Below are 25,634 nucleotides of genomic sequence, written 5' to 3'. Positions count from 1 at the left end.
TGGCTTTGCCGGGAAATCAACCGAGGTTATCTATACATCCGATACCGGACAAATGACTGTTTTCAATATGAAATACACTCTCGGTGTTAATACCTTTTTTACCCGTGCGTATGATTGCATACAATTGGTAGAAATATACAAAGCTTACGATATTCAGTTCATTATTTTTAATTTTGGCACGTTCGGCTTCGGGAGTTGAAGTCCAATTAAAATATTGGACTGGAACACTATATTTTCACCTGAAAATGACTCTATCGATCGAAACCTAGGTCGTGTTAACATCATATAATTTATAAAGTGCAATTCGAAAGTTTCGCTTATTTCCACCACAGAATAATTTCTCACAATTACCCCTAAAAACCTTTCCATATGGGCAATGTTACCTCTTTTATGCCGTTCTTTCGAGGTAATGAATATGTCTTGCATCTCGATGCATTTCCAGGATTCAACGGGCATAGCCGACACTATTTGGGGAATCGCGCTCAAAACTTTTCATCCAAGCTTGCAAGCAAGTATCAACTCTTTTTTTCCCCTGTAGGGTCTTCAGAGGACAACAGGGTTGTTAGGATCGCAATGAAGGTCTCCTCTTTGTCAGTCTTTGTTTGTTAGGAGTTGTTTGGAGGAAGGGACTAGTCCTTGTGTTGAGCGTGGCTATGACCAGTTGGAGGCGGGTCCTATTCCGCTGGCGTAGCACATGGCATGCATGACGTAGTTGAGCTCGTAGTTTCCGCTGAAGATGTGCGCCCACGGTCCCTTGGCGAACACCGCCACGTCGTCTCCACCATGCGACTCTGCGCCCATCGGCGCCACCGAAGGAAACCTGTAGCTCACGTTATCTGCAACGAAGAAAAAAGAGAGAGAATACAACGTATAAATTATCGAACGTGTTTTTCGGATACTGCCCGATCACTGCTTCAAGTGCTCAATGGGAAGCACAGCAATCCGTCCGTCGGATGGGACGCTCAGCCGTGGTCCCCTTGGCGCCAATTTTGAAGAGCAGGCCAACTCCGACGCTGTGTTTCAATTACCGATTCGGCTATCACATTTCGGACGTAGCAGCAGTGATCACTCCCCTGAATATTATTGTCGAGTATGTAGTCGTCTCTAGTAAGTATAAATGGACCAGATAAACCGGTGGACAACCCGAGAATAGTTCGCAATAAGTAAGGAAACGTTTTTATTTTATGTATACCATCATTCATTGACAAGATGTTCGAACGACTTTGATAATTACATTCGGTATTATATTTAAGTGCGCATATTTCATACCACAAAGGGCCCTTCATTATTTTTTGAAGTCTTGTATTTTACTGTTCACGTCGTTTTTTGTTTTGTCTGGTCTAATCGCAAGAAGACCAAATTAATGCGGTCAAAGCCAAGTGTTGCATCCTCATGTGTGTCGTGTTCCATCCTCAGCCCTGAGGATGTTCCGAAACGTCGGCAGAATGGAGAGAGACCACCCGGCTGGAAGCCCGAATAGCCTTTTTCGAATATATTCGCCCGGAAAGCATCGGATCAAATGTATGCGGTTTTGTAAAGCATCGCGAGCTAGGAATCTGAGTCTCAAGAAAAACGTAGGTAGGCAAAACCTTGAGCAGGTAGAGCATTTCAACTTTTTGAGAAGCTAGATTAGAGGAAAACGGATGCGACATTACGGAAATGAGGAAGAGAATTGCGTTTTTATGAACAGGAAGGACCTTATGAGAGGATTGTGATGCAAAATTTAAAAAAAAAGTTATTGAAGAGTCTTAGAGTGTAGCGCTTTACAGCGCAGAAACGTGGACACTTAGGAAGGAGGACGAGAGAAGACTGGAGGCATTCGAGATGCGGGTGTGGAGAGGAATGGTGAAGGTGAAGTGGATGAAGAGGAGGATCAGCGAAGTGGTAGACACTGTGATTGAAGAGAGGCAGCTTTTAAATGAGATACGAAGGAGACAGAAGGCATAGATGGAGCGAGTACTAAGAGGGGAGGAGATGTTGAAAACCAAGTTTGAAGGAAGAATGTTGGGTGAAGGAGGGATGGGAAGGAAGAGACTTAAAGGTAGAATGAAAGACAGTAGGTCTCAGTGTGAATTATTATCGAAGAGGGAGCGAATGCCAAGTTCCGAAGGGACACATGCCGGCGTAGTCTACAAGTCCAAGGAAATCTACCATAACTGGTTGAACAATTTAATAACAATAATTGTTTGTAATATACTGACAGGAGCATGTGTCTGAGTGGTTACAGATTTGGAATTTAATTCGAAGAGTCCTATTTTCAAATCCCCTGGGAAGGCTTTGGGCACCCCAAAAAATTCCTGGTCATGTCATACTTGGAAAGGAAATTTCCCCTTTGAATGTGTTAAATTCATGTTACCTGGCTATATAATTTACAATGCATTCTATTATGGTGAACATTCAATTGCTTGTAGAAGCGTTGGGAAATGAACAAAGGAACCAATTTCCTATTACCGCAAAATATTCTGTGGGTTTAAAATACTCACAAAAACCAAAAATATCCGTAGTAAATACATAAATTCATTTTGTTTCGAAGAGTATCGCTAGTGGTACATTTTTAATGATAGACTGTATTTGTCTTCGGTTATGATTTGCTGTGCATAATTTCGGACAATGTAAGGTCCAAGATTTCATAGTGTGACTACTTCGTGCATGGAAATAATACGCCGTCGTTCTCATTGCTAAGGGCGATTGTTCATTTATCGGCTTGATCCCTGCCGTTCGATTGGGAATCACGGATTAGTGCGCACGAAATAGCCTCCGCTTGATAACCTGCTTCAAACATCGCCGATCGTCCCTTTTATTGCGAGTGCGATTTAAAAATGTCGTAATTGAATTCTCGCGAACAGATAAGCCCCACACAACCCCTTTGGAAGGAGCAGTCGAAAGCGGAAAGAGAGGGATAAATTCGATCCGGTCCCTTAATTTCATTTGTTAATTTCTTTCTTTTTTATTGTTTATCGTCCGGAATATAATATTTCCTTAGATCACATTTATAAATTCAAGCGTGCACAAAACACAAAACTTCCCTCCCGCAATGCATTTCAAAATTAGCCAAGCATCTGACATTTTGGAAGGATGACGAGAAAAGACCGAAGGCCGTCGATGTTTGGGTTTGAAGGAGAATGGAGAAGGTGAATTGGAAAGAGGGGAGGAGAAACGACGAAGTGTTGGACATGGTGGGCGAGGATAGGCAGCTTTTAGATGAGATGCGGAGGAGACAGATGGTACGGATGAAGCGAGTTCTTAGCGGGGAGGGGATGTTGAAAACAGTTTTGGAGGGTATACTGGGTAAACGAGGGAAAGGGAGGAAGAGAATGGGATTTTATAATGGAATGAGAGGGAGTTATTATTAGGGGCCTCATTGTGAATTGAAGTAATACGCCCATGAAGGGAGGGGAGACTGGCTGGGGTGGTCAGCAAAATGCTCAATGCAAACATACGTTGGCCCATAGAATACTTAAATGATAATCATACTGACAATTCTTTACTTCTCTTATCAACTCAAGAAATGCACAAGATATTACATTTTCTTCACTTACTACGAGTAAAAATTAAACACACACTACAAAAACAAGAAATTTACTCCGCTTCAGGCTCGCTCTTAGGCTTAACACATTTTACCCTTTTAAATTTTTTGAGCAACTGAGTGGTTCGAAGCGGACATAACACAGCCACACCAACAAGATCTTTAAATTCTCTCACTGATCCAACACGCACGTATGCATAAACCTACCAGTCCTCAAGTGATGCCCCGATGACATTTCCGTGACACCCCTTTGCCAATCACGCATCACTTTCCTTCTGCACGCCACCACGCGTGTCTTTCACGCAACTCTCCGGTTCTCACTCTCTCCAACTGTTTCATTGAGTACCAACGCTTACAATCTCCTAGCGTCACCTTGACAAAGAGGAGTGTTTTTTTAATTTTGCAATTGGCGCCTAAATTGCCCATGCGGTCACTATTTCTGCTTCTCTAGCGTCCCATGCGCTTGTATCGACCCCCGATGCGATGCCCCCATTACTGTCTTCTGGTCGGCTCCTTCGTTGTTCGCCGTGCTTTTATTGAGAGGGTGAACGAATAATTCACGAGGCCTTGCCAAAGAGTCGTACCCCTTGCTTACGAGAGGACTTTTCTTTCTTCAAGAGGAATACCTGGCTCCGCCACAAGCACTTCGGGGAGAAGGAAGAATTTTCTCCCCTAGGAAAGACAGCTCACAAAAGATTAAAGAGTTCCTACGGCGACTGAAATGCGAATTTTTGGAATATTTCATAAAAATGAAGGTTTGCTCTTATTGATGCCGTAATGTTTTCCGTACGAAGATACTCACCGGTGTTATCATGAGAGATGTCGTAACGCTTTCCGTGGAAGTTGGGTTTCTTGTAGCCTGGTCCATTCGAGTACGCCAGAATAGAGTATGGGAGTTTGTCTTTGTTCGACTGGCCGGCGATGCCTGTCAAAGGAAAAAAAACGAAATTAACATTATAATGCTGAGAGTAATGTCATTGTGTATTTAGAAGGCTCTTTGCGTCATAATGATTAGTGTTTTTTATTCCATCAAATTCCAGTAAGTTGGCCAAGAATGATTCTGTAATCGCCCAAATTGACAAACTAAACTCGATGTTTTTAATGGATTTATAAATCAAGGGGTAGAGAGGAAAGTCACCGTATGGATTAATTTTAGGTCTTAGGAATATATAAAACTGATTTCTGAAAATTGATTGGTTTAAAGGATTCTGGTGTTGGTATTTTATGGCCAGGGAGTTGAACAAGTGAGGAATTCGATGGAAGAGAGAGAGTTTGAAATCGTGTGCAATGCGGTCTGTATTCTTCTTCGCTTGTATCCTTAGATCGGAGTGTGATGCCTCACCTAGTATGGGCCCTCCGCGTCGTGCATATCCGGCGAGTGACATCGTGTGGGCGTGATCGGCCGTGACCACGATGAGCGTGTCTTTCTCCGAAGTGGCGACAGAGGCCGTCCTAACAGCATCCGCGAACTCCACCGTCTCGTCCAACGCCAACTGCGCCCTGGCGCCATGATGCCCGTGGTCAATCAGTCCTCCTAAATACGGGAAGGAAGATGATAATTAGAGAAGGAGATTTTTCCATCACTATGGACACCCACTGATCCCTCAATGGGATTCCCATCTTGGGATCCTTGCCGCACCCGAAGCCAACCCGTTACTTACTCCTCTGTCCCTCTAATTTGATTAACAGCCAATTTATAATGTGTTTTTTAAATTTTTTTATCGGATTAAGAAAACAGCCAATTCTCATACAAGAAGATAAAGTATAAGAACTTAAACTTTATTGTACAAAACTATCGTACATTTTAGTGCCTTTTCGGATTTAGATGGTTTCATACCCGCCCGATTCCTATCTTTTCAGAATGGTATTTTAAAGTGAATGCAATCTCTCACTCACTCACCCAGCGAATCGACCCAAAGGTTGATTTTGTTAGGTGAGGGTAGAGCTCACCCTGGACTGGGTCACAAGCGTGTGCCTTTCGCACGCACAGATTAGGGAGGCAAGTTCCATTACCTGAGCCACCTCGAAGTTCGAGGATTTTCTTTTGTGGTAGATATCTGAGAGTGAAAGCCGTTATTTGAACCAGGGACCCCCGGATCAGCAGCCAAACACTGCAGCCACTAAGCAACCACGCTTCCCATCTTGAATACATTTCGAGTATGATGTTCGCATTCGGGAGGTCGAAATGCATGAGCAGTTCATGGGTTTTCGGGAAATAAGTTTTTGTGAACTTTCAATTTGTTGAGTATCGTTATTTTGTGATTAATGGTTGGACAGATAGTATGGGAGAGAGAGAGAGAGAGACTGACCTTCGACGAAGAGGAAGTATCCCCGGGGGTTCTTGCTAAGGATTTTGATGGCCGTTGACGTCATCTCGGCGAGGGTGGGCTCCGTGGAAGGGTTGGCTTCCAAGTGGTAGCGCATGTGACTGGACTCAAACAAACCTAGAAAAAAAGGATAGATATCGTTACGTCAGCATTAATTAGGAATGCAAATGTTCGGAGAAATCTTCATTCCAGCCAAATGGAATTCAGGAATGGGTGGTAAATAAGTAGCGGAGTGATATCACAGTGATACCTAATGGATTTCATCTACATGCTACCCCAATGCAGGCCACCTCAATGGTCGCGCGTGGCGAATGGACACCAAATAAACAGAAGTAAAATATAAGAAGTGGAGGAGAAAGTGCTCAAAACGAAGTTCCATCTCGCATCCATTAAAGTCCTTTAATGTTCAAGGGAAACGCGAATTCCCATCATACATATCCGTTCGGAAAAATTTCTCTCTTTTTATATCGTTTCTGCAGCACCTTGAAATATAGTGAGATTCTAGTATATTGTTCTCCATGTACATCTGATAGATATCTATTCATAAATATGTACTCAAGCCTTGCTCGTATCCTTCGAGTCTATAGTGACTCCTAACCACATTCGTGTGAAAGCTCTTTATTGTTTTCTTTCTGGTCGGTTTTTATTTTTTGACCAATCGCGAAGTGTTACTTTGTATTTCACTGAGTTGTCGGATTTAGTCTTTCTGTACTGATATCTTGTATGATGTTGGGCACGATATGGTGGAAGTTCTTAATATTAGTAAAATTAGACATTGCAATATTTCCACTGAGTTTTATTATTATACACTACGCGTTTCGTCGTTGCAAACAAGACTTGATAATGTTTTTTGTAACGACGAAACGCGTAGTGTCATCATAAAACTCAGTGGAAATATTGCAATGTCTAATTTCTGCACTGAGTTGACGATAACCCAGGAATGATATGTGCATACGGTCAATTCGCTTGTAAACATTAAATATACTATTACAAAAGTAAAATTAAGTGGCCACCATTTATTTATATATGCTTAAAAAATTAGATTTTCTGCCGCTTCTAGCGGTCGCAGGCGATAGGTCATTATTACTGGACTATGAATGCACTTTTAGCTCCAGACCTTGTAATTATCCTGTGGATGTAGAAATTCAAACGTAAAAAGGGCAAAAAAACAAGGAAAATGGAAAGTTTTTATCCGTCTCCAAATGAGCATTCGTTTCCAATGCACTCCGAACGTTAATTGTACAGAAAGATTCAATTATTTCTTTCTCTCCGAAATGGAGGACCACCCCCTAGATTTTTTTAGCAAATATTCTTTAATCATTGGTGAGCAAATAAAGTGTCAAAATGAAAATCATAATGTGTTATTTTTTATACTCGAAACAATAAATTGTTAAAAACATAAGTAACTACTGAAGCGATGATTTTCGGATTTTTACTAAACATTTTGCATAAACATAAGTTCTCAAACAGTTGTCCACTTGGATTCCTTCTAGAAAAATGCGATGTTCAAAATTTTGCCATTCACGTGCCCGAATCTTTGGAAATGACATTTTCACCAAGAAATACAGACTTTTTTCTACCTTGGAATTTTTAACCATTGATATAAGGTGATATGCACATTGGCCCCGTAGGGCGAAATCAAATTTTTTGTTTTGACTCGTCAAAACGAAATTTTCGTCTACATTAAATGTATCATGCACACTTTTCTGGTGTGTGGTAAATTTAATCTAAATGGCTTGACTCTAAGTGACTGAAATTAGGGACCAAAAGTGACACGTTTATCATTGGGACAGTCTGTACATTCGGTCCTCTTTATTCACGGTATAGCAAATTAAACACAATAAGTGGAGAATGCAGGCCAATGGGTTTTTAGTGATACGGACGGTATGATTAGCCATTTTTCTGTCCAAGAGATCTGCTCATGAGAGACCTGCTCATTTAATGGATCATTTCTCTTTTCCTGAAACACAGTGCAATGACTCATAAGCCCGCATGAGCACACCCACGCAAAATAATAAAGATTAGCCATCTTGCTTTCGTTGTGGTACCATTAAAATACAGCACGGGGACTGTCACACGCATTCATCAAGGTCATGTCAGGATAATGAACGAAATAGATACACAGATTAGCCGGACAACATAGAAGCAATCTCACCGTGCTTTGATGGCTAAGCGGAGGTTTTCTTTGGAAATTTATTATCATGAAAGTTTTATTTGCTATTTTCCTCAGTTTTCGATAACAAAACTTTTCGTCCGAAACTTTTCAGGTTTTAAGTAAATGATCAAACTTCGTTTTATGGAAAATAACGGACCCTGTTTTCGTGAAATAGTTTTATGAATCAGCCAGTGAAAGTTTCCGCTGGCCACCTTAATGATCTCGTGACTAGTATCCAAGGGAATCTTAGCAAAAGGCAATAAATAATCATGGATAGTAGCATACGGAAATTTGAAAAAGGTGCCTCCCTGTTAAATGGCATTAAAAGCAAGTTAATGACCTTCTACCATAGTTTTTTAAAGTAAAATATCTTACTGTTTTATTCGCTGCTTTAATTGCTCTCGAAGTATCTCTTGGCTGAGTATTCGTTACAGCGCAGGGTTTCATGGAAAGCTTTGCCGTGAGCAAGCAAGCGAGTTTAACGTACGGGTCGTCAATGCTCGATAGTCGTGCCCACGAAATAGATCATTTGGCCGTTAAAAAGTCAATTCGATTGTGGAGGTAACTTTGCATGCTTCTGCCTCTTTTGAATGACTGTTTTTACATCCAGATTGGCATCTGCTGCAGTCACCAGCTTTTGGAATGGGATTTCAATTCGCATTTATGATTATTTGGCGTAATTTTATCTTCATCTACTCGAGTTGCTCTTCGAATTAGGTGTAACGTGAATATCCCGTACTATAGGTATATTATAATGTTTTCAGTTGAATTCAGGTAAGTTTTTAGAAAACAAATTACCTCGCATTTTGTTCTGGATGATGGACATAAACATCATAATGGATTTTGGCTATAATCGGTATCACGTGCCATATTCATTTATTAATATCCAACTTCCCCGTAAACATTAAAGAGCGGCCTTCACAAAGGGGACTCCAAGGTTAACAGTGCACAACAATATTATCCATACCCTGACCACCTTCTAGGGCGGGACCAGAACTCAATGGATTCGTGTACGCAGGCGAAGATTTAACCCCAAATATACCACTTGCATTTGATGTTTGTGTGCAAATTCGTTCAGATGCAGTTTTTATCACACAGTTGGAGTTGAAAACATGAAAATTGTCATTCTTCCATTTGAAAACATTTTTTCTTTATAAAATCACGAAAAAGTAGATTATCTAGGGAGTCAAAATCTCTTTGGAGCTTCCCATTCCACCCTCCCCTGACAAAAAAGGTTCATGAACCGGCGCTTCCCATTGGCCGTAAATTTAAATGCCGATTTATTCCAATCCAATGGTCGTGGTATAAACTTTTACAAACATTTTTAGACAATTTAATGGTGATCAATGGGAATAGTGTAAGGAGTGTCATCTGGTATCTCACCGAGCAGGTAGTCCGTGGTCTTGTCGTCGACTGCTTTGAGTTGGTCCCTGTTCCAGATGTAGAGGCTCCTGAGTCCGCGGTGGGACTTCTCTTTGAGCCACTCCGCGATGAGGTTCCTGCCGTCCAACCGCTTCCCCTTCCGACCCTCCTCGTCCTTCGCGTCCTTGGGGAGGAAGTTGCGACGACCACCGCCCATGACAACCTGCGCGATTAACACCGTTTATATGTTGTTGGGAAACAATGTATTAGGACCTAGCGAAAGGTATCCAAAGTTGAAATTTAACAGTTAGAGAAAGGTAAGACATGGATTTACATTTATCAAAGCATTGTTTATCTGTTTACGGTATGTTTAGATTAAATCACATTATATAACCACGCATTTTAAGCCTACATTACATATCTATAGAATATGATCTAACACTTGACTAGCACTTACCAATGACCCGCGTCTGAGCTTTGAGTCAACGTGTGCATCGACCGGGTTGCGTATGGTAGGTCGACCTATCATTTCAATTCACCACCAACTATTCAATACATCTTTCATGATCTTCAAATCTGAATTTGTGGAAAATTGTCCGTGAATTTTAATTCACCAATATGTTTTAATTCCATTTCCGCATTATTTATCCCATCAATTCCCAGCGTTGCGTTAACGCAACATAATGGAATCCTAATTCTCAGAACAAGCTTCTAATTCAGAATAATTTTTTCTTCGATTTACTGACTTTTTTAAAGTATCTCTAGTTCATTTTTTGTCATTTTCACCAAAATTTTTATGTATATAATTATATTTTGATGACTGGTGGCGTTTGGCATAAAAATTGGTGCGCACATGCGGGACACCCTAGGAAAAATGACATACCCCAGCATGTCCGTCAAGACAGAATAGGGCAACTTATCTTAAGGAATACTGATAACCCTCGGCGAAGATGTCGAGTATGCAAATCATGATGAAAAATAAAAGATGCAGCCTAAGTTTTAATAACTTTGTTTTTATTTTTATTTACCTGAGTTTTCCTTTCGTTGCGTAAACGCAGCATTATAAAAATCATATAATATTATGAAAATAATTTTTTTATTCTGAAAAATTCTCCTTATTTAGGCCAAAATAAACCGGAAAATACGAAAAAAACGAAGTTAAAAGCCCTACATATGGTCTGGGGAATAATGTGTCAAGTGAATTGAAATTTTGAGTCGGAGTGTACAATACACTGGTAAAAGAGTTGTCGTTATTCATTCTCCTGCTTCCCACCACCTACCGTAACCCTCATCAAAAACAATGTCGGAATCGCACCGTTGCGTTGTCGGTATTCACCCCATCATCGCGTGACGACAATTATGAGTCGATGCCGGTTCCTCCAATTAAGTGCTCAACTGCAATCCGTGTTTCCGACCAGCGGCATGGGTGTAGCCTCTTCAGTATCTACTTTCACCGCTGGCTATGGATGTGCTGGTACTCACATAAGCTGGTTGGCTGAGCCATCGAGTAAAATAGGTAATCTGAGGAAATATATTATCAAAGATTTTTTATCGAACTTTCGCCTGCGTTATGTGCGATGAGTAGAGAAAGTGTCCATCCTTCATGGATTATGAGAGCCCCTTTAAAATGGGAATCCTGCCTCCCGCAGGCGTGTATTTTATTTCTAACGCCCAATTCAGATCAAATGCTACTTCTATATTTCCAGAAAAATGAACTTGATTGTTTCTGGCTTTACTTTGTGAAAATCCATTCTTAATAATAAAACGTTATTGTACTTTTCCACACGATTTAGTTAATACGACACGAAGAAAGTGTCATAGATAAATTGTTAAGGAAGAAATACTCCCTCCGGGCACAGAAAATGATATACCATTCATCCATTCATAATGAGCATAAGAAACGCTGGTGCAAACTGAGTTATTATGGAAATATTTCACAGGCAACCGCAAACCTTTTTCCCAGAGAAGACTTTAAAATAGCATATTATAACACATCTAACTTAAGGGCGTTATTATGCAATACAAAAGATAAAATTGACTTAAATGATAGAAGTGGCATTTACAGACTCAAGTGCAGTGACTGTGAGACCTGTTACATAGGCCAGACTGGACGTTCGTTCCGAGTAAGAGCAGAGGAACACGGAAGGCATTTGAGAAACGGGGAGTTAGAAAAATCGCATTGCGCGAAACATCTATGGGAGAGTGACCACAGGAGCAATTTTGTTCCGGAAATTCTCCACCTTGAGGGAAAGGGAAGAAGGATGGACTGCTTGGAGGAGTTGGAGATAAGGAAGCATATAAAAAATGGAATTTTAGCAAATGAAAATATTTTTGTAAACTATTCCCCGCTCTTGGAGATTCCCCTGAAGCTGAGTGACGCTCCAACCCCAACGCAACCCTCCCCTACCAACGTAATAGCAACCAGATAAACAAGAACAAAATAACTGTTATTATAACGGTTTCTGTACCTGATGATGTCGCCTCTGCGACGAAACCGGTCGTATTAATTAAATCGTGTGGAAAAGTACAATAACGTTTTATTATGCAGAAAAATGGTTGAAAACTATCTCTTATCATATGTGGAGCATATCACGTGAAAATTTATGAAAAAATATACGTTTTTCAATTAGATCTAATCCAATAGCGTATCGTCGTCATCAATCGGATAACGTACATGGGCTCCCTCGCGTAGAAAGCAGTGAAATGTTTCGGTATGAATTGGTTGAATTCTCAGAGAACAGTGTGTCATCTTGTTTTGGTTTTATATTTTTTGGAATTTCTATGCTCAGACTCATCTTCCATCAGTTTTTTGCCAAAAAAACACGAATCATTCTGTGCGCAGCCTCTGCATGATTGGGTTTTGCCACAGCAGCAAATAATAATTTGAGATTTTCTAGTTACATTTCCAAAAAATATTGATTGGAAAGCCTTATTATTTTATCACCAGTCAGTATATTGCGATAACAAAGTAACATTTTCAAACTCATTAGTGAACTATTATTTAAAATGTGGATAAACATAATCTTAGAGTTATTATTAAAATAAGACATTGCAATATTTCCACAGAGTTTTATTATCACACAACGCGTTTCGATTATCATCATCATAACAGTATCAAGTCTTGTTTGCAGAGGTGAAACGCGTAGTGTATAATAATAAAACTCTGTGTAAAAAAATGCAATGTCTTATTTTAATAATATTAAGAACTTCCACCATATCGTGCCCAACATGATACAATATGATCTTAGAGCTTAGTGATCGGTGCAGTGTTCCGGAAAGTCGAACGTTCCATTCACGAATATTACACCAGAGGAGTAATATTCGAGGCAATCTCCACTGGCAAATTGAGTGCTCTGTCGCCCATCACGCATTTAGAGGAGTTTACTATGGTCGCCACTCGAGACGCTGACGGAAGATCGATCCCAAATCGATGCTAAAATAAAACATAGGTTGGACTTAAAAAACAGAAATTCTATAGGCTGAAATTATCTATGGAATTCATAATTTTGTACCCTATTCCTGGCTAGTGCTAGTGGCTAATATTCTAAGTTTGAGATCCTCATCTGTAAAGGGAGATCAAACTGCTGACTAAAATTCGCCTATTATTGTTAGCTGAATGATTTTTAATGAATTTCTAAAGAAAGGCAAGTATTACATAGATATGTTAAAATTATTGTTCTGGAGATCATTTAGAGTCATGGATAAGAGAAGCACGAATTAAGGGTATCTATAAAGCCTACATTGGTGATCCTGCGTGGAGGGACTTTTCTAACAGATTGAAAGGGCCTAATTAGTTGGCGAGGTAGAATCATAATTTTAAGACGGAGCCTCCGAGGCAGCTCTAAAATACGCTTAACTTTTCCTTCCTAAATCGGGGCATAGAACACTGGAATGGTTTACCTACCCGAAATAGGAAATATTGGAGCCCTTCCCAATTAATACTCGGGTTTCTAAGACGTGGCTGAAAAAAATTAATTTGGAGGCCCTTTTTGTATTTAACATTATTTATACTGTATTTTGGAATTTCATGTATATTTTCGTGCTGTATGTTACCGCCCAACCACTTAGTTGACTTCGTTGACATTTTGTTTAATAATAATATTCTATGGCAAAAATTGGGAATATATGGATCGCGCTGCAGTCATTGATTAAAACCGTGTGAAGTGGCAGCATAGACGATCTTATAAGTAGTCCAATTGAGTCCGCGGTTCGATGCTCGCCCAGTGAAATGTTTCCTCCCGTGGAAATCAGTGCGAATCTCTCTTTGATGATCGTGACTGATGAATGAATGCACTCACGTTGAGCCTGCGCCCCGTGTCTCCGTGCACGAGCTGCTGAGCGATGTCCGGGCACGCGTGCGGGTCCTGCTTGTCGGCCGCCACGTCGGCGTCGTTCTCCCAGTCCCTGTTGGCCACGTGCGCATAGCCAGCGGCCGGCGACGCGTGCGTCACGCGTGTCGTCGTCACGACGCCCGTGCTCATCCCAGCATCCTGCGCGGAGGCATCGCCCGAGCGGGGACAGAAAGGAAGAAAGGCATTGAAGTGGTCAATTCGTAATCATTTATAGGCATATAGTGTCAGTTAATCACTTGTCATGCAGGCGATGGAATGGTCTGCGAGAATGAATGAATGAAGTATGTGTATGTTATGGGTTTACCTTTAGAGCAAATACATACTAATAGTACTTGCAAAAATTTCTGCTCAAACAATAATAATATACCTGGCACAACTCTATTGGCAATAAGAAGCGAAAATACAATACCGAAGTGAAATTATAATGAAAACATACAACAACAATAATAATAATTCGACTTTATTGGGCGAGATTTGGACTACTAAGTCCCATCTTCTATCTAACCCTCAAATCAGGAGGAACAGAAAGCTCAGGCAAATATTTCCCAAATAATTTGTAATAAAATACTATAAAAGTAAATGTGATTAATTTGCGTAATTGCCCACTGCGGTAATAATGACATAGTTTTTCTTTGAAAAAAGACGGAAGAGGAAATTTTCATGGGTGTTGGTTCCGATTCCATAAATGAAGAATGGTATAGCAATGAGGATATGTAGCGGACGATCTTAAGAGTAAATTGTGATGTTGTGTTGAGCCGTGAAATGGATTACATAATGACAGAGAAACGTTTTTGAGATCCAAAGAATTTTATTGTTACCCAACCTAAGTTTCGGCAACTTATTTCATTTTCAAATGCATGACGCGAGCTGATTCATACATTTTTTTAAAAGTGGAGGTTATTGGTTAGGAAATGAATTAGGGGGTATTAGGAACATTGGACAACACTTCCAGGGGCAAGGAGCTGACGTATTCGGTTTGAAGTTCAGGGTAGAAGACAGTAAGGAGTGGCAAGGGTACAAAATGTCATTTGTATCACATATATGTTTTTATATGCCAGAGAAAATTAAAAAACAGCTCCAAAAAGTCCATATTTTTCCCTTAGCGTTGGTTGTGGAGAGGGTTGACGTTAAAATCACGCCTTCGTTTAGATTCCAACAAATATTTGACAAAATATGAGGCGGTATCACCTCTTATCCAACCCTTGAAATGTTCCACCACCCTTCTTTTAATTGAACATCCAGTTTGACCCACATGCACAGAATAACAGTCGGATGTGTTACAGCCCAGCTTACGTACACCGCTCTCGTCCTTGTCACTGAATTTATGTCCAGTGTTCAATAAATATGCTTGTTGAAAACAATACCACTATTGTAATATGACGGTCCTTCTTTTTCAATTGTTTCGGAGGTGGAGGGGGATGGTTAGAAATTGTGTTAGGGGTGAAATTATTATTGGACAACTTTCTCGTGGATTATTGCCGACGTATTAGGCTTGAAGCCGAGGAGACACGACTGTGGAGGTGAGGAAAGGGAAGGGATCGAAAGATTATTTACTCCCCGAGACATCTTCTCAGTTTGTGGAGCTATCCATAGATGAAGACGATGTGTCCCTGTGGCACTTGGAGATAATTTGGGAGATTCGGACTTCGATTTTCCCTCTGGAAAATGACTTTTCTTCTCCAGAATTTTAGCACTCATAACAACACATTTTAGCATGTCACACATGCGGGTGACAATCAATAAGTACACCGCTGGCTAATGCATTACTTAATTCCTTGAATAATACTACCCCTCTTTACGGAGGGGAGAACTGTAGGTGACGGTCCATGAACTGAGGGGAGACTGCGAGAATTCTTCTTGAATACTCCACGCAATTCCACTTTATCGGCAGAATACCTACTTAAATAATAACATTTTTTTCTATGGTGTTCGAGACTGATAAGGAATCTATTAATCATCTAAAATTAGTATTAAACTGTACAACCAATACCGTCGTAGCAAAATAAATAAAAAAATTATTTCAAAGCTGTTTACCGAATTTCGCATTTCAAATCATATTATTTATTTGAGAAGGCAAATATGTGTACCAATCTAGCTCATCAAAATATGAAAGGGAAACGGTCAACTCTAGTCCAAGTTGGCGTGGAACAACCCGTAATTAGGCGCGAGTTTGGAAGAGCCGGGTTCTCATCCCAGTTCGAAGCAAATTATTTCTCACTCTTGAGATTTTCGCCCTTAATGGAGTGCTAGTACTTTTTGCCTGTAATTGTACACGATTTTGTTGTCCAACATGTCATAAAGTCTGTGATAATCTCTCTGATTTTTTCCAGCAGCAGCCGTATGATGTATTCATTCTACAGTTAGTTACCTGTGCCCACTTGAGGATGGAGTGGACGTGAGTGGATGTGTTTTGCGAGGCTTTGCAGTCTCCCGTGGACACGGCCGCAGTCAGACCCAGCACGCCCTGGTTCGTCTTCACGCCGCACAAGTAAGCCGTCCCGGAGGCAGCGGAGTCTGTGACCATGTCGCTCACGCTGTAAGTCTATTGAAAAATTACAGAAAAGAGCATGTCAATGTTGGCAAAAATAACTATTGTCTTCGAATATGACGTCACCACACCAAAAGCAATTTTGATTGTTCACACCTTTCAAATATTTATAATGAGGTATCAGCATGATTAAATATCACAAGATGAAATTGTGCATTGGTACTATTCGTTAAAATGTAATCCATTTCTTCACAATGATATACAGAATTTATATATAAAAATCTAGATCCAATTAATTAGGTATGTAATTTAAATTTCACGGAATATACAATAATTTACAATTCAAAACTTATTGTAAACCTATGTTTGTAGCATAATTAAACACTTATTGTAGCATTCAAAACATATTTTTCCCTCGGTAAATTTATCTAAACTCTGTTACTTAATGGAAATATTTTATTTCACTGACGTGAGGCGGTGGCAGCGGACATCTTGGATCTTGCCGACTCAATTGGAATTATGGCTCAACTTATCAACTTTGAAGTGCAGTCTAATCGAGCATCAGGACTCGATTGAGGCGTCTTAATGCCAAAGTAGCCACCGAGGATTGATTAAGGCTTTGGTAGCGTTCTGGAATATTACCTGTGTTCAGTTTTCGGAGATGATATGAGAAAAAATTAAGGTGAATCGAAAATATCTCGCGGTTGAATCTTATTGGCATTATTAACAGTAAATAGGCCTGAAGCGACTTAAAAATACCCTATTTTCTCCACTAATTTAGTGAAGGGTTCTCGGGATCGCCACCGGGTCAGGAATACCATAACTGCCGACGTTTCGATGTCCGACTCGGTCATCGTCCTCAGGACTGTGAGCCAGATGTAGATCGAATGCCCGTTTCTTGCCTTTAGATCACTTTTAGGTACTAATAAACCTAAAGCATATGCCTTTGGTAATGATTTCATCTTTCAAATTTTAATCCACCCAACATTCCTATCTATATGTTGAAATTCCATACATTTGCTTGAGGTACACATTCAAAACTTCGTCTCATCTAGGAAATTCTGATTAAAAACTTCTCGTCAATAATTATTTTTTCGTGGACTTCCTTTGATTGTCCTCGTTCACCTACTGCCAAGGCCTCTTTGTAACTATCACTTATCGTATTCCCTTCCAGCGTTTGTTTTTCCAAGTTTAATACAAGTTTTGAAGTCCAAGTTAGGAGGAGATACAAGCCGGAGTAATATGCAAAATACCTCATGTTGACCTGCCTTAATCGGTGGGTAACTGTGGTAATAATGCTATTGGCAGAGCTGCTGCCTATTTCGATGGCAGAGTCTCCCTGGTGTGCTATCAAGGGAAACTTTTAATTTTATGAGAGGAAGTAAGTGGCTATGTTTTAAATGAGACCACTCTAATGCCCTTTCACCCTTTACCAATATACTTTCACCCTTTTTTTCGTTCTCTCTACATATGAAAGAAACACATTTTTGGCGTTTTTTTCCTCTCCATCAAGTGATAAAATGCTTGCACTGCAACCAAAGCATGAAGACAGAGAATCCACATTAAATGCACCAAACCTCATTTCTAATGATCAAAACTTGAGATGGAATAAACAGAATGAAATGACTGATACACTGCAAGATTACGGAATATAATGTATTGTGCTTGCCTTGGATAGTCCGATGTAAGGGAATTTCTCGAAGAAGAGCGAGTGTCCCTCTCCGCTGAGTCCTTTCCTCTGTCCCTCGAAGATCCTGGCGGCCGTGATTGTTGGAATGGACATCCCGTCGCCTAGGAACAAGATCGTGCTCTTGGCCGGAGTCACGATCAACTCACGCTTCAGCGTGTTCTTCAACTGCGTCTTCGCCACGTTGTGCCAGTAATTTGGGTCTGGAAAAAAGAATTCGGAAACTACTCAGAAAATAATGTTTAATCAAAATGTTATCACCGCGGGGATAAAATTTGCATCACACGACAGTAGCAATCAATTTTCAATTGAGCTATCGTTTTAGAAGTTATAAAGCAGTTACTATTGCACTTATTATTGCACCTGGCTTATTTTCATCAAAGCTTCAAGTTGTGTGGACCAAAACTACTGCAAAATTTTATGCGCTCAACTGTTAGAATCAGTGATGTCATGGAAAATTAGCAGTGCCGGAACGCACTCACCTTAAACTTCTTTAGAAGTGAAATATTACTCTGTTTGATTTTTTATTACAAGTTATTATTTAAATTTTATTTCATTTTTTGTTTTAGTTGTGAATACACATATTAGAAATTTTGAGGCAGCAAAATTGATAGAAGTGTTATTTGACAATTAAGTCTTTTCTTAGCCAGTGCCGGAACGGCGTTCCGGCACCATGACACCCCTAGTGATAATCCTCATTTCACCATATTAAAGAAGTTTTCTATGAAATGTGGAAACGAGCCGTCTCCATTTTGCTTTTTACTGCATTGAAATTGGTTTTTTGATTCCGAATTTATCGCTTTTTTACATATGGTAACAGTGGCGCAGCGGGTTTGGGGGATAAAACCCCCCCTCAGAGCTCAGAGAAATATTTTATTTAATTTTAATCCATTTTACTTAATTGGATTAGGATTATTTATGGAATAGTGTTAGGATTAATCAAATATCCCTCAGAAAGCCGTAAAACTCGCCGTTTTGAACCATTATTCTTAAAAATTTTCTGGAGGAGGGTCCCCGCAAATACCGATTACCCTGGCGGGTATGCAATACCCCACAACCCTTAGAATTAGTTGCGCCTAAACCCCCCCCCCCCAGCCTTAATTCGTAGCTCAGCTCCTGCATGGTAATTATATTGATCTCTTGATGGTTCGATGAGGTCCCCGCGTCAATGAGAAACTTTTGCTGTCCAAATTCTTGCCTCGAATATACTTGTATATCTATGCTTAACCACAGCGCGGTTTACCTTGAATTTTGCTCAATGAAAATTAATCTTTCATTGCGTCAATAGTTTCTATGAATTGGTTGAAAACTTTCTAGCTTATATTTTATTCCATTCCAGAATATGCAGATAAAAATGTTTGAAACTCCGAGCGTGAGTGTCTGACTTTGATTTGATCAAAACTCAATAGGAGTTATACTGAGGTTGATAAAAGCGGTCTGGAGGAGACTAATCTTGTCGTTGAGTGGATTAATTTTTTCCGTCCAAGCCAAGAAATGTTATTGCAAGTGTTGGCTCAGGGGCATTCACAATTTACCTATCATGAAACCGTGGTTCATTCAATCTTAGAGAATGCCGCGATTGTATGGGACTCGATTGAGAAAAGGCATATACGTTAATCAGAGAAAGTGCGTATAAAATCGGATAAGCGCATTTGCGCTGAAGAAACGTAAAAAGACAGATAGTTACTGAAATGTTTCGCGCAGTAGGGTGGGAGACCATTCAACTGCAGAGGAAAAGGAGCAGGTTTCGTGGGATGTGATCCGTGTGAGATATCGTAAGAGGGGAAGGAGCGTGGGCAGAATAGGGTGGTTTCCTATTATTTTTTCTATTGCCTAAATCGAAAGAGTATTACTCCTGGAGTACGTATTTCAAGCTTTTAGATTTTTAAATGAAGATACCTATTTTTCACGATTAAATGAAAAGTGAAAATTTTCAAGCGCGCGAAAACGCGACGGGTAAGTATGAATGCCGGGAAAACTCCCTTGTGACGTCGTTCTGGTTCCCGCTGCCGCAAGTGAGGTGACCTTGGGGCGAGGCTCTGAGCGCTGATACGACGCAGGATGCTAGCAGGTAGCAGAGTACCATGCTAGCAGGTAACGCTTGGCTTAAATAAGGATTATTAATACCTTATAAAACGAGGAAAACTTTCCGACCTTAGCCAGTTTTAATAGGTGATTATTAAGGCATGTTTCCCTGAGCTCTGTGCCTCATGCATGCATTGGTAACCTCATATGATGTAAAACTCCTATCTCACGTGGTGTGGCATCGCATGGGCGCCAATCTGGCCTTTTTCAAATGCGGTTAAAATTGATCCTTGCCATTCGCCTAAACCGGTATTTCTAAAACCAAATAATTTGTATATTATAAATACACTAATGGTGAGTAACGAATCGCAATCAATGCCTTTCGTTTTCTTTGATGAAGGAATGAACCCTGTTTGGGAAGGAAATAGCGGCGGCAACTTGCGGGAAAAATGATCACCTCTTCAAGATAACGTGCCAATCAGAAATGACCAATGTAAAAAAGTTTTCTGATTAAATAGGACCATAGTTGATTTGAATGATATTCACCATCAAAACTTCCCTAGCCGTTTCCATAAAATTTATTTATTTTTTGGACCAGTTCATGGTAGGTAAAATGTTATTAAAAGATAGAAAACAGTTTTTAGTTGGCTTTTTCATGTTTCGATTGCATTTTTTCCGTGTACTTCCGGGCGATTTTCCCATTGTAACCATCTTCCTAATAATACTAATTTGGAACTGGAATTCAACGTTTAATTAATAGAAAAATTTGAACCATGCTTCTGCTTTACTCCAGCTAAAGTATTAGAAAATGAAAACTTCAAAATATGCTGGGATACCACTAAAAAAACGGTAGAACGGTACTGCATGATAGGCCTGATAGACATAAAACATATTGCTGAAAAAGGGAAACATACCATGATAGTAGATAGTACAAATAGCAATACCATCTTGGTACACTGTACAATGTACAGCTTCAACAAAACTATCAAACTTAAAAATCCATTAAACATTAACCTTAACTACATTTGTAAAATACAAGCGGCCATCAAGTTAGACTCTGGTGTGTCTATTAGACCGTCTGTGTATGAACAGTTAATAGAGACAATGCTTGTTGACCGACATGTCGCGACATCGGTGTTTTTCCAAGAAAACTTGTGAAAGAGTAAATAGTAATATTTACTAAATTTTGGCTATGTAACTGAAAAACAGAGTATATTTTGGGATGCTGCAACATGCGTGAAGCAGAACTGGAATTAAAGATTTTCGTTTCTGTTGTTCGTCTCACCTGTTTCGTCCAGGGATTGTTTTGATCCTGCTTTCAACTGGTGCCTCGAACTCCGTGGGTGCATTATTACGTCACCTGGAAAATAAAAAAAATGTTTCAGCTACGTTCAGGCAGCAAGCTGTGATAAAGGATAATAACGATTTCTGTTCCTTTTTCCTTCTTTGCAGCATAACAACTATTTCGGGACTGCTATAAGTGCCCGCACAAAGAATACGAGTTTTTTCAAATGAATTATGTATTATTTAACATAACGTGAATACTCAGCTGTTATAAATATATCGTGTTTTGTGTTGAGTACTTCTGAAAGCATAGTTCCTTTTAATTAATTTTTATCTCCATTTCACCCGAAATTATCCAAACTAAGTTCCTTGATTCATTTGCTTCAGTGAAATGTTATATGACATTGATGTCATTCATTAACTCGTATAACTTCTGAAGCTTCGCAGGCCTTTGATTTAAACATACAGGGTGTTTATAACTGTATATCGTGGTTTTAAAGCTTTATAATATTTATTACATTACACTTACAGTTATAAATTATATGTCAAATGAAAGAGCAACTCAAACAGTCTTGTTTTTTTAGCAACAATGCACATGTGCGTGAAATGTTTCCGCCGCGATCCGCTAGATATCGGTAGTAACAAAGATGGCGACTGGTGAACAGATAGTGTTTTGTGTTTTACAGTTTTCAAAGACTGAATCTGTAGTTATTGTGCAACGTGCGTTGCACAGTAACTCCAGATCCGCACATTATGAGTGTTTACATGTCTACTAAGGTGAAAGGTCGACTCATTACCGAAGACAGCATGATCCAGAAAATCATCATCGTCATGAAACAACATTTCCATTGTGAAGTAGGCAAGTAATCCGTCGTCTGTAGGCTTTAGAGCCTGTAATAACTGTAAACGGTAAGGACGTAGTTGTAAGCGTTTCCTTAAAACTTTCCAAGCAGTCGACACAGGAATGTTTAATTCACAACTAGGGGACTTTGGGCTACGAGTGAACGACTCTCTCGCTCGCTCAACAGTCTCTTCGTTAACTCTTGGTCGTCCCGTGCTCTTCCCTTTACAAAGGCAACCTGTATCTTCAAACTGATGGTACCATCTACGGATGTTATTGTCACTTGGAGGATAACAACCGAATTTTATGCGGAACGCACGTTGTACAGATTTAGTCTTTGCAAACTGTAAAACACAAAACGCTTTCTGTTCACGAGTCGCCATCTTTGCTACTACCGCTTTCTAGCGGATCGCGGCGGAAACATTTCACACACATATGCATTGTTGCTAAAAAATAAAACTGTCTGAGTTGCTCTTTCATTTGACTTATAATTTATAACTGTAAGTGTAATGTAATGAATATTATAAAGCTTTAAAACCACGATATACATTTATAAACACCCTGTAATCATAATATCGTTAATTTTCGGATCCGCACTCTCAAAACTATCTGGGTCTAAAATTGCTCACCGAACCGATTGCCGAAAGATAATTATGAGAATATGTTCAGACTTTCCCATTTTTTTATGGATCTCCCTTTTTTATCGGAATGGCTTCAACTTCGGATGGTCGTCGTTCCAATTTCGAAGCAATGTTCTCTCTCTCTCCCTTGAGTGGAGCGATTAAGCATTCCTATTGTCTTCGCTCCGCTATGCTTTCGCTCCGAAATCCAAGAGCCACTCGAATACATGCTACGACTCCTGTCCAATACTTTAACAGACATTAAGGAAAAGGGATTCAAACGTTTTTCCCCTGCAATAGTAGGATCGTGACTCTTTTATCTACGCAGCCATGGTGACGCTAACTTTTTCATTTTTTATCGGTAAAAATATTGATTTTAAAAATTTTCAGGTAAATTTGCAATGCATGATTATCCCGTTTCATAATAATTCTCAGATGAACAAGAAAAATACACAACCGCCCCTTGCAGTAACCGTAACTTGCAGCTAGCACTGCTTCATATATCCCCCTAACAATCGCATTTGCGGATGAAATTTTACAACTTCTGGAAAATAATCTTGATGGTAATCTTGGTATAAAATTAGTCAGAGGGTCTTTGATTGCTACATGTTCATGCAAGCTTTTCAAATGTGTCCTCAATTCAGCGGTCACTCCTTAAGCGGACACAAACTATTCGGTGGCCGCTCAACACAGGTTTAACTTATTTGCTCTTAACAGTTCACTTATTATTTGTGGTGCATGAGAAAGCTGCCATGATCAAACGTGGTTCGAAGTCTTCACCTTCAGTGATGGAGAATTGTTCTCGGAAGTAATATTAATATTTTATATTTCTTGGACACCCTGCATTACAGAGATCAGGACACCAAGGTGTGTCCTCTGAGTGTTACAACGCACCGGGGCCGGGACCACCGAGATACCCAGTATCTAGGGGGTCATGACCGGGGCCGGGACCCAGCAATCGTGCTGATTCGCCCGATCACCCGGGGAGGGGGTTGGAAGGGAAGGAAAAAAGGAAAGAGGCGCCGCCGCGATAGGAACCCGACGACGCCTCTGGGATAGGGAAAGGGTTGGAAGGGAGGGACGGGGTAAGAAGCGGAAAGGGCCCACTAAATCCTACATTACATATGATTATGGGATAGGGATAGGGTTGGAAGGGAGGGACGGGGTAAGAAGCGGAAAGGGCCCATTAAATCCTACATTACATATGATTATGGGATAGGGATAGGGTTGGAAGGGAGGGACGGGGTAAGAAGCGGAAAGGGCCCACTAAATCCTACATTACATATGATTATGGGATAGGGATAGGGTTGGAAGGGAGGGACGGGGTAAGAAGCGGAAAGGGCCCATTAAATCCTACATTACATATGATTATGGGATAGGGATAGGGTTGGAAGGGAGGGACGGGGTAAGAAGCGGAAAGGGCCCACTAAATCCTACATTACATATGATTATGATGGGTACCTATTAATATCAATGATTACCTTCTTCCTCGGCTTGCGTCCGGTTGGCTGTTGGTGGGGGCGAGGCGCCACTTGCCGGTGGCGCCCTCTTGGCCGGCACCGCAGCTGTCAGCTCCGTCAGGAGGGTCAGAAGCACCAAGGTCAGCGCTACTACGGCCACCGAACTGTCCGCTTTCCTCATCGTCCCTGAACGGAAGTACCACTGCCGAATGAAACCAGTAGCTCTACTCTTTTCTCGTTGTCTGTCAGCCGCCTGTCTTTTTTTGCTCTCTCCGATTAGTTCCACGGCCAGCCGGGCGAATGTTTAGTCGCAGGAATCGAAAATTCCGACCCGCACCGTATGAATGCCTGGTGGCGACTGTCTCCTGCCCCGCTCCGCGATCGCTCTTCTCAGGCCACCGCTGCTGGAGAGAGAAAGAGAGAGAGAATAGGTAATGAAACGCGGATCGTGGATTTACGGGATGATAAAAAAATATATACTTATATATATAAATCTGTCTGTCGTGAACACTTTCCTCGGAAATCGGCGAAAGAAAAAAGGAAATTTTTCCCAGTGAGCGAGAAACGGAAAGGTACAATCGGAGCGCGCGTGTGTGTGTGAGTTTGTATGAGTCCGCTGCGAAGTAGATAATGTGCTTTAGAAAAAAAGCGAGGATTTGCTTGAACTCGGTGGAAATCGGGGTATTGAGCTTTGTTGGGAGGAAAGAGTGGAAAGGAAAGACGGTGGAGCGAGGGAAATCAGTGCAGTTTTCCCAAACCGTTAAAAATTGTTCGAAGCACTATCGAAAGATATTTTGAGACCCCGAAGAGTATGAAATGGTGAAATTTCGGCGTCCCGAAGAGCGTAAAATATGATAATACTAAATAAAATGAGATTGTTCCACCAAGAAACATAGTTGGCAGGTGTATGCCATTTTCGTGAAAGTTTCTGTATCTGCATTTTTCATCTTTCACATTTTAAACAAAAAACTTGGCTTTGCCGGCTGTATTTTTTTAATTATATTTAATTACACGAAAATTTCGGTAAACATCTATGCCAATTTTTGTCTATGAAAGTTGGGTGTTTAGATTAGAATGAGAATACTAATGCAATATCTAAATTGTTAGAAGAAACTGGCGTAACACCTAAACTTAGGCCGTGACGCATAATACGCAACTCATGTTAAATAATACAAAGATTTACAGAGTGTCATTTATCTAGCTAAGCATTTTAATTATTTAGTAAATCGAACTCTAAACTGATTAAATTCTAAATGCGTAAATGACGGTAGCTCTACACAAGGTAACAAAATGATAAAACCTCATAGTTAAAAGAGAATATTCATAGCTTAAGAGCGTAATCAATGTATATGATACTAAGACTTACGATTGCCTTTAAAGTGCATAATGAAAACTTCCTCTATTTTTCTTTTTATAATAGAGGCAGGTTTAATTATGAACGCAATTTTGTATGTGTGTAAGAGGTAGTGTACATCCGCTGCGAAGTAGATTATATGCTTCATAAGAA

General features: G+C 40.3%; 1 protein-coding gene across 1 annotated transcript; it reads right to left on the bottom strand.

The window, feature by feature from the left end:
* Positions 1–482: 482 nt before the first annotated feature.
* On the bottom strand, positions 483–24,463 carry LOC124159610 (alkaline phosphatase-like). The gene is made up of 10 exons (XM_046535534.1): positions 24,149–24,463; positions 21,208–21,282; positions 17,880–18,100; positions 16,091–16,264; positions 13,669–13,860; positions 9,392–9,593; positions 5,836–5,970; positions 4,869–5,060; positions 4,329–4,451; positions 483–836 (listed from the first exon to the last, which is right to left on the bottom strand). The coding sequence occupies exons 1-10, from the start codon at positions 24,306–24,308 to the stop codon at positions 652–654; spliced, it is 1,659 nt and encodes a 552-aa protein (XP_046391490.1). The 5' UTR covers positions 24,309–24,463; the 3' UTR covers positions 483–651.
* Positions 24,464–25,634: the final 1,171 nt, after the last annotated feature.

This window comes from Ischnura elegans, chromosome 5 (genome assembly GCF_921293095.1).
Source record: "Ischnura elegans chromosome 5, ioIscEleg1.1, whole genome shotgun sequence".
In the NCBI taxonomy this organism is placed as follows: Eukaryota; Metazoa; Arthropoda; class Insecta; order Odonata; family Coenagrionidae; genus Ischnura; species Ischnura elegans.
Note: the sequence above shows the minus strand (reverse complement) of the source record. Positions and strands in the feature narration are given on the sequence as shown.